Source organism: Chiloscyllium plagiosum, chromosome 26 (assembly GCF_004010195.1).
Source record: "Chiloscyllium plagiosum isolate BGI_BamShark_2017 chromosome 26, ASM401019v2, whole genome shotgun sequence".
NCBI lineage: Eukaryota > Metazoa > Chordata > Chondrichthyes > Orectolobiformes > Hemiscylliidae > Chiloscyllium > Chiloscyllium plagiosum.
In genome coordinates this window covers 52655273-52665346 of record NC_057735.1, presented here as the reverse complement: position 1 = coordinate 52665346, position 10074 = coordinate 52655273, and the positions used below count along the sequence as shown (strand labels likewise).

At 42.9% G+C, this 10074-nt stretch overlaps 1 protein-coding gene across 3 annotated transcripts in view; it reads left to right on the top strand.

Moving 5' to 3' along the window:
* The window catches only part of LOC122563355 (protein-methionine sulfoxide oxidase mical3a-like), a 111084-nt gene that overhangs the window by 29067 nt on the left and 71943 nt on the right, over nt 1-10074 (top strand). The window contains exons 7-9 of one of the 3 annotated variants that reach the window (XM_043717107.1): nt 1076-1333; nt 2551-2666; nt 7003-7340. In XM_043717107.1, the coding sequence (XP_043573042.1) occupies nt 1076-1333; nt 2551-2666; nt 7003-7174 (546 nt within the window). In that variant the 3' untranslated portion in view covers nt 7175-7340. Of the gene's footprint in view, nt 1-1075; nt 1334-2550; nt 2667-7002; nt 7341-10074 lie in introns of those variants that run through there. The other 2 variants (XM_043717106.1, XM_043717109.1) reach the window with 2 other exon arrangements.

The following is a 10074-nucleotide window of genomic DNA, read 5'->3' as shown; positions in this document are numbered from 1 at the left end:
CCTTTCACCCTGACAGGAATGTACTTTCTCTGGATTCTTGTTATCTCATTTCTGAAGGCTTCAGCCGTCCCTTTACCTGCGAACATCTGCCTCCAATCAGCTTTCGAAAGTTCTTGCCTAATACCGTCAAAATTGGCCTTTCTCCAATTTAGAACTTCAACTTTTAGATCTGGTCTACCCTTCACAATCTACAGACCCAGAAAATAACACTATCTTGTTCCTCTACAAAACACTGCACCAGGTTAAATTAATAGTTATGGCTTATATTTTAAGTTTAATCAAGAGACTTATCTCCAAAAACCATATAATCAAGAAATAACCCACTACTCATTACTGCAGCCTTACTATTGGACAGACTGAAAACAACAATTAACTTATCTGGTTCTGTGTTGTGAATTTCGCCAAACAGGTTCCTCCAAGATTAGTTGTGAAATTCAGTGTTTGTTAATTTTCCCAGACGAATGTTGGACCTGATACATCAACTATGTTTCTCTTCACAGATACTGTGTGTTTCCAGTGTTTCCTGTTTTTATTTCAGATTTCTAATATCTGTGGTATTTTGCTTTTTAATTTTTTTGTAGTAGAAATCAAGTATTGCTGGATCTTCCAAAATGTGAAAACACATCATTTGTGATTGGTCATTTCAGGAACTCACGGCTATATAATAGTTTTGGTATTTGTGTGATTTCTTCACTTTTGTAGGAATATTTTTACAAAATGCTCATTTTTTTAAAAATTAGAACATTATTTTTTGTTCTCCATTCTAATGGTGTCAATTACAAGTACTTTCAAGAAAGAGTTCAAGGAAATATATTTGAGACTTGGCTGTGATGTGGTGCCCTCAGCGTGATGGACTGGGATCCACATACAGCACTACCCAAACAAAGTGGCAGGTATAGAGCATGAGCATTTTAGAGACTTAAACTGCAGATAAGGCATTCAATTCAATTCCTTGTAACTCACTTCAGACATCCATTTTTTTTAAAGCCCCTCCTTTTGGCACAACACTTGCCCAACCCAAAACCCTCTGTGAGATTCCAATAAGCAACCCTGGCATTGTTTCTGTTTTTTCCAGGATTTCTCCGACACTGAGAAGCTGCTTTCCCGGAGTAACATGAATCAAGAAGCACTCCTAAACTATGTGAAGGAGGCAGCCAACTTCTCCACCAATCATCAGCTGCCACACCTAGACTTTGCCATGAACCATTATGGGCAGCCTGACGTGGCCATGTTTGATTTCACCTGTATGTACGCCTCAGAGAATGCCTCATTGATACGCGAGGAGGGTGGCAAGAGGCTGCTGGTCGCCCTAGTTGGAGACAGCTTGTTAGAGGTAAGTGCCCATACCAGTCATCAAACACATTGGAAACAGTCTGTGGATCCCGTGTCATGAGTCAGTCACTGGATCCTATGCTGTGAGCCAATAACTCACTGGTTCACAGGCTGAAAGGTGACTGGATACAATGTTTGGTCAGTGGATCCCATGTTGTGCACCATTAGGCTAATGCAATCTCTTTTGTCATTGATCATCTGCCAACCTTTTAGATCTCCTGCATTGCCAAAAGGTGATTGTATCTGATATTGTAGATCATTAGAGCCTGGGTATCATGGCGTGTACTAATAAATTCCCAAATACATGTGAATTGGTAGACTGCTGGATCACATAGGATGAAATGCTAAGTCCCTGGATGTAGTGTTGCAGAATAATAAATTATTATCAGCACTGTCCTTATCAAACACTCCAAGGGCAGCACTGTGCATGACTGGATATAGTCAGTTCTGCTATAAAGCGGTAGTTCTATTCTCGTGCACTCCCGTGTTATAAGAAAATCACATAATAGCAGCACCATTTAAACTGTTGGGACCTGAATCATGTTATAACCAATACACACTTTAACAGTTCATGCTGTAGAAACAGTGTCCCCAATTCATTGATCATGTTATACCGAATTCATATTAATGAAACGCACGTTATAGCAGAACGACCTCTACAGAGAAAAAGGTCTCTACTCTTATAAGCTGTTACCGAAGCTTAGTCGACTCTATTCCCGGCAAAAACTCCCAGGATAGGGACAGTTCATTGGTAGATACAGAGTAAATCTTCCTCTACTCCTCTTAAATGAAAGTAAAGCTTTCTCTGTTGTTTTAAACTGAAAGCAAATTGAAAGTAAACTTTCGTATACTGATTCTGGATCAGTGGTGCTGGAAGAGCACAGCAATTCAGGCAGCATCCAAGGAGCTTCGAAATCAACGTTTCGGGCAAAAGCCCTTCAATTTTATCTCGTATACTAACCCTATTAATCACTCTCAGGACATGTGCAGTATAGGGTTAGGTACAAGGAAAGCTCTCTCTGTTCTTTTAAACAAAAGGTAAAGCTTCCTCAAAGCAGAAGAGGCAAGGTATTTTAGATGTGGGGGGGAATTGTGCGAGACTAATATGGGTTGTTCCTTAAACTCTGATTCTGTCTTTCAGACTCTGATTCTCTGCGTATACTTCTGTCCCTGACTTTGCTGATCTTTCTGTGACGTTTTGTTGTGATTCTTTTACAGCCTTTTTGGCCAATGGGAACTGGGATAGCACGTGGATTTCTCGCTGCGTTTGATACTGCCTGGATGGTGAGGAATTGGGCACAAGGTGCGGCTCCCCTGAAAGTGCTGGCAGAGAGGTGAGGGTTCCTGCTGGGTTTGGCTGTTCCTTCTTGGTCGGCTTCATTCCATTTCTCTCTCTCCGTCAACGCCAAATCTGGTTGAGACCATCTCACATTGCTGTTTGCAACCTGTTTGTCCTTCCCTTGAAGTTCAGAGGAACAGGAGAGAATATTTGTAAACTGTACCTCATTATTGTCCTGAACAAGCGAGCTTGAATTTATGTATTTTGGATTCTCCTATAACAGGAAATTGTCCTTTTTCATCCATCGGATGAAATATTTGTAACCTGTTAAGCACCTTGATATCTGAGGAATTTAGTTTCAATTAACTACTTTTACAATATAAATGTAGTTTCATGTAGTCTCAGTAATAGTGAGGATGAAAGTGACCAGTTGTAAAAATCCACCTGGTCCTCTAGGGAAGAAAACCTGCTGTTCCAATCTCGTCTGGCTCACAGATAACTCCCGACACACGGTAATATGATTTACTATTCTGTCATGGTGTAGTTAATGGAGGAAATGACCTTCTAGAATCCTTAAATCATACAACTCAAGAGAGGCCTTTGGCCTGTTGGGTCTGTACTGCCAAAAATATATTACTACGTATACTACTTCCACTTGCCCAGGATGAGCCATAGCCTTGAATGTTATGTCTCCACAAGTGTTATTCCAAGTACTTTCCCACCTCAACTACTCTCCCAGAACCACAAAAACTGCAGATGCAGGAATCTAAAGCAGAAAAGCAGGAGGCTGGAAGAACACAGCAAGCCAGGCAGCATCAAGAGGTGGAGAAGTCAACATTTCAGGTATAATACTTCTTCAGGGTTATATCCAAAACATTGCCTTCTCCATCTCCAGATGCTGCCTGGCTTGCTGAGTTCTTCCAGCTTATTTTCCCAGGCAGCGCACACCAGATTCCCACTATCTTCTGGGGGAAAAGGTTTTCCTCAAATCCCCTTTAAACCTCTAGCCTTTCACTTTTCGGTTATGCCCCCTTGTTATTGACTGTTCACCAAATGGAAGAGCTGCTTTCTATTCACCCTTTTCATTCCTCTCGTAATCTTATACACCTCTATCAAGTCCCCTTCAAACTCTCTGCTCAAAGGAAACAACCCGAGCTTATCCAACCTGTTTTCGTAGCTAAACTGTTCCATCCCAGGCAACATCCTGGTGAATCTCCTGTGCACCCGCCTACTGTGTGGTGACAAGAACTGTTCACAGTACTCCAGCTATGGCCTAACCAAAGTTCTGTACAGCTCCAACATAATCTCATTCTTCTTATAATCTATGCAACATGCCAAATGCAAGTGTCCTGTCTGTCATCTTAACCAGATATCAAGCTAACTTTAGGCATCGTGCTGTATACCTCTATGACGCTATCTGTGGACAAGCACACCAAGGTCCCCGCATTCCTCCAAGATTCCTGTGTCTTGCCATGTGTCACCTCACATTTATCAGGATTAAGTTCCATCTGCCACTAAACTGCCTATTTGACCACACCGTCTATATCCTTCTGAAGCCGAAGACCTTCTTCCCCACTGTTAATCATCTGGCCAATCTTGTGTCATCTACAAACTTACTTATCGTCCTCCTCATATTCTTACCCATATCAGTTACCAATATCACAAACACAAGCTGTGGGACACCACTGCACACTAGGCTCCATTCACACATAAAGCCTTCTACCACCACCTCTACCTCCTGTCAATAAACTAATTTTGGATCCAACTTGCAATGTTACCTTGGATTCCATGAGCTTTATTTCCTTTATCAGGTTCCCATTTGGAATCTTTTCAAAGACATGCGGAAATCCATATAAACTAAATCAACCAAACTAAGCATAGGAGTTGGGACATTATGTTAAAGTTGTACAGGATGTTGATGAGGACTGTTCTGGAGTAATATGTCCATGACTCTGAAGTAAGGTTGCCCTGTTACAGGAAGGATATTATTAATTTGGAGAGGGTTCAGAAAAGATTTACCAGGCTGTTGCCAGGAATGGAGTGTGGGAGTTACAGGTCATTCTGCTCTAACGCACATTTCATCAACGTGCAAATTGGCTGTAACTTGATTGACGAATAGGGAATGCTGTTTCTAATGCTCAAACTTTTAAACCGTGCGTTTTGACTGTAACACAGTAGCATCACCAACACTTTATTAGTATTATTTTTATTGTGCAATATTTATATCGCACGTGGTCATACAAGAACGCAACCATCACGTTAGAGAAGAGCTGCTTGTATCAGGAAAGGCTAGATATGCCTGGGATTTGTTTCACTAGAACGTTGGAGATTGGGAGGTGACCTTATAGAAGTTTATAACATCATGATGTGTATAGATAAGGTGTCTTTCCTCTGGGTGGGGAATTTCAAGACTTGGCATATTTTTAAGGTGAGCGGAGAAAGATTTTAAAAAGGCATGAGGAACACATTTTTACACAGTGTGGTTCGTATGTGGAGTGAGCTTCCAGATGAAGTGGTGGATGAATTTAAATAAGTACATGAAAAGGAAAGTTTTGGAAGGATATGGGCCAAGCAGAAAAAGGTGGGGATAGTTTAGTTTGGGATTATGTTTGGCATGGTCTGTTTCCATAAGACCATAAGACATAGGAGTGGAAGTAAGGCCATTCGGCCTATCAAGTCCACTCCGCCATTCAATCATGGCTGATGGGCATTTCAACTCCACTTACCCGCATTCTCCCCGTAGCCCTTAATTCCTTGTGACATCAAGAATTTATCAATTTCTGCCTTGAAGACATTTAGTGTCCCAGCCTCCACTGCACTCTGTGGCAATGAATTCCACAGGCCCACCACACTCTGGCTGAAGAAATGTCTCCGCATTTCTGTTCTGAATTGACCCCCTCTAATTCTAAGGCTGTGTCCACGGCTCCTAGTCTCCTCGCCTAACGGAAACAATTTCCTAGCGTCCACCCTTTCCAAGCTGTGTATTATCTTGTAAGTTTCTATTAGATCTCCCCTTAATCTTCTAAACTCCGATGAATACAATCCCAGGATCCTCAGCCGTTCCTCTTATGTTCGACCTACCATTCCAGGGATCATCCGTGTGAATCTCCGCTGGACATGCTCCAGTGCCAGTATGTCCTTCCTGAGGTTTGGGGACCAAAACTGGACACAGTACTCCAAATGGGGCCTAACCAGAGCTTTATAAAGTCTCAGTAGCACAACAGTGCTTTTATATTCCAACCCTCTTGAGATAAATGACAACATTGCATTCGCTTTCTTAATCACGGACTCAACCTGCATGTTTACCTTTAGAGAATCCTCAACTAGCACTCCCAGATCCCTTTGTACTTTGGCTTTATGAATTTTCTCACCGTTTAGAAAGTAGTCCATGCTTGTATTCTTTTTTCCAAAGTGCAAGACCTCACATTTGCTCACATTTCCACGCTGTAAGACTCAAAGACTCTAGAAACTGCCCTACCCTCATCCAAACACTTGGTCACCTCCTTGAAAAAACCCACCAAACTTGTTCAGTATAGCCGTGTTCCTAAGGTTCCAGGTGATGCATCTTCAGGTTGGAATCGAGGAACTTCAACAATTTCAGGCAGCTAATATTGAAGTGATACGTGGATTGGTCTTAGTTGAAGCTTTTGTTTAATATTAGATTAGATTATCTACAGTGTGGAAACAGGCCGTTCGGCCCAACGAGTCTACACCGCCCCTTCGAAGAGTAACCCACCCAAACCCATTCCCCTATCCTATATTTACCCTGATTAATGCACATAACACTACGGGCAATTTAGCATGGCTAATTCACCTCACCTGCACATCTTTGGATTGTGGGAGGAAACCGGAGCACCCGGAGGAAACCCACGCAGACACAGGGAGAATGTGCAAACTCCACACAGCCAGCCGGGAATTGAACCCAGGTCCCTGGTGCTGTGAGGCAGCAGTGCTAACCATTGAGCCACCGTGCCCATATTAGTGAAAGGTTCTGTTGATGGTTATGAGGGGAGACAGCAGCAAGAAAAGGGCTGTTAAAGGTTGTCTGTTAAACGATGGAGTTACAATGTCAGATTATTTAATTTTTAAACAACAACAGCCAAGTGATTTAGGCCCAAGTGATTTAAAGCAACAAGCTTTAATATGTTGATTAGTAAGAATATTGTTCTTATACAAGTGTTAGACTAATCTGTAAAACAGGTGATTAATCCTGGCTAACATACTGACTTCAAGGTGCTTAAACTAAATCTAAGGCTATGGATTTGTGATTTTGTTCAGAGCTCCAGCTTTTGGAGAGAGGAGGTTCATTTTTGTTGCAGTTTGGCACCTCCCCACCAACTCCAGGGGAGTTAGTATCCTCACAGAGCTTGATCCCCAGCAATCTTTTACAGGTTATTATCATCACCTGGGATATCTCTCACCTGGAAGAGTATGATTCTTGTGGTAACTTCCCAAATAAGAAGACTTCGATGCCAGCTGGGCGATGCGAACATTTTAACTTATATACACAGGCAGGTGCTGAAAGTAAAATGGACAATTAGCAGCAATCCATGTTCTACTTGATCTGAAGGAATCATGTTGTATTACAGTCTTTGTTTCCAGTTATTATGGTCAGTGCCACTGACTCTTCATTCATTGCTGTGGCTGGTACAGAGATGAGAAATGTGCTGGTACACCATGTCCTCCACACTCAGCCTCTGCACCTTCTACAATAAAGACAGATGTGTTGCCAGCAACTTTGAGGGATTTAAACAAGGTGCCTATCGTGTTAGAACAGTTGACCTGGAGTATGTCAGGTGTGGGTGCAGGGGAAGTGAAGCCTGTCTGAGTAAATGTCACTGATCCTGTCTCAGACTCATTGATTGCCTATTCTCTACTCATCTTCCTTTGATAAATGTCGCTGTAAAGGTTGTTTGTGTTTAAGTGTATGTGTGCATGTCAGTTTGACTCTGCATTGGTTTGCTTGTATGTTGGTATGGGTTTGTGGATCAGCGTTTGTATGGAGGTGTGCATCTCTGTGCTCATGTCTGTGCATGAATAGGTGTACATACATATATATGCATGTATTTATCTCAGTGAGTACTGATGTGTATGTATGTGGGTTTGTGGGTGTGTGCCCATGTCCAGGTGTGTTTTGGTGTGCAAGTGGGTGTGTTAGCAACAGCACCTGTATGTTATTGTGTAAGTGGGTTTATGTGCAAGTGTGGATGTATATTGATCTGTGTGTATGTCTGGGTGTATGTTAGAGAATGTATAGGTGTGCATGGATGTGGACTAGTATGCTGTGTGTATGCATGTATGGATACATGGTAATATGTGTGAAAATGCATAGTTTTTTGTGTGGATATATGTAACTCTATGTGGGTTTGTATGTTGGTATGTGTACATATCGCTGCAAGTCAGTATGTGGGGAGGTATGTGCATACATATGTATATTAGGTGTGAGTGACAGAGGAATGTAAGTGTGTCAATGAGCGAGTGTATATGTATCGATGTATGTTAGTGAATATTTGTGTTTGCTTGTGTGTGTGGGATATACAGTGATGTATAGGTGGGATGTATATTAGGAAAATAGGAACATGAGTATGTAATTTAGCCTCTTGAGACTGATTCGACATATTAGATCATGAATGACCTTAATCTCATATTCACCAAATAAGGGATCACCTTAAGACAAAGGTAGGGAGAAAACATTTAGAACATAGAACAATACAGCACAGTACAGGTCTTCCAGCCCTAAATGTTGTGCCTCCCTTTTATCCTACTCTAAGATCAGACTAACCTATGTGCCCTTTATTTTACTATCATTCATGTGCCTATCCAAGAGTGACTGAACTACCACCGCTGGCAGTACATTCCATGCACCCACCACCCTCTGTGTAAAGAACGTACCTCTGACATCTCCCTAAACCTTCCTTCAGTCACATTAAAATTATGTCCTGGTGTGATAGCCACTTCTGCCCTGGGAAAAAGTCTCTGACGACAGAGGAACCTCGATTATCTGAATGAGATGGGCAGGCACTATTTCATTCAGATAATTGATTATTCAGTTAATTGATTCCATGCCTTTCCTCTGGGACTCGGAGTTTTCTATTAAGTCCGCTCCCCGTTCAGGAGACTAGGCAGCAGCACACCATGTGCAAGCTTCTGTCCCCCTACGTCTGCTCCCCAACCCTGTCTAACCCCCAGGGCAGTTGGACTGGGCACCAACAATAAGACTGGTGTGCCGTCTTTGGGGGCTGAGTCTCCAAATAGCGCACGCGTGCGCACACACACGCACATACACAGCGCGCCCCCCCCCCACTCACACACGCACACAGATCCACTCATACACACACACACACACACACACAGGCACACGCACACCTTTTTACTGCAACTTGTTGACAGGCTCCACCTCTGGCCTTTACAAGAAAACATTGGAGAGATTATCTGGGGAAGGTGGGGTTTAGGGTACACCCCTGTGTAAAACTCCAGGGAAAGCGTGGGGGGAGAGAGATAGGGTGGGAGGTCAGTCATTTGAAGACAGTGCCTGGGCTTCCATCAGTCCAGGACTATTCTCGACAGCATTTCAGTAAGCCGAGATCACTTTTAATCACTGTAAATAAAGGACACGATCAGTGTTGGAAACACGTCTTTGATACAATATTTCCATCAGGACCTTAAGATCTTCTTCGGATAATCTGAAATTTGTATAATTGATATTCGGATAATCGAGGTTCGTCTGTATTCACTTCATCTTGCCTCTCGGCATCTTGTACACCTCCATCAAGTCGCTCCCCATCCTTCTTCACTGCAATTTCTCTGAGTGTCTTGAGTCTTTGGAACTCTCTTTCTGAAAGCCAGTGGAAATGGAGTAATTGACTATCTTTAAGACGTGCATTGATTGATTGTTTATCTGCATGGAGGTGAAAGGTTCTTAGGGATAGGTGGAAATGTGCAGTAATCAGATCAGCTCTGATTTTATTGTATGGTGGAGCAGACTCAGGGGCTGTATGGCCTCCTCTTGCTGATTTGTATGGTCATATGTTAATAAATGCTGAGTGCCAGTTACCTTGATTAGTAGAAGAGGAGGGAGGGCTTCAGGTATTTGGACAATTGGACGGCATTCTGGGGAAGGTGGGACCTGTACAAGCAGGACGGGTTGCACCTGAACCAGAAGGGCACCAATATCCTGGGGGGTAGGTTTGCAGGCACTCTGCAGGGGGGTTTAAACTAATTTGGCAGAGGGATGGGATCCGGACTTGTAGTCCAGCAAGTAAGCTAGCTGTGTGTCAGGATGCCCAAGACTGTAGGGAGGCTGTGGAGAAGGTAGCACTGACAGGGACTACTTGCGGACACAGAGATGGGCTCAAGTGCGTATACTTCAACGCAAGGAGTATCAGAAATAAGGTCGGTGAACTTAAGGCGTGGATAGGTACCTGGGACTACGATGTTGTGGCCACCACGGAAACGTGGATAGA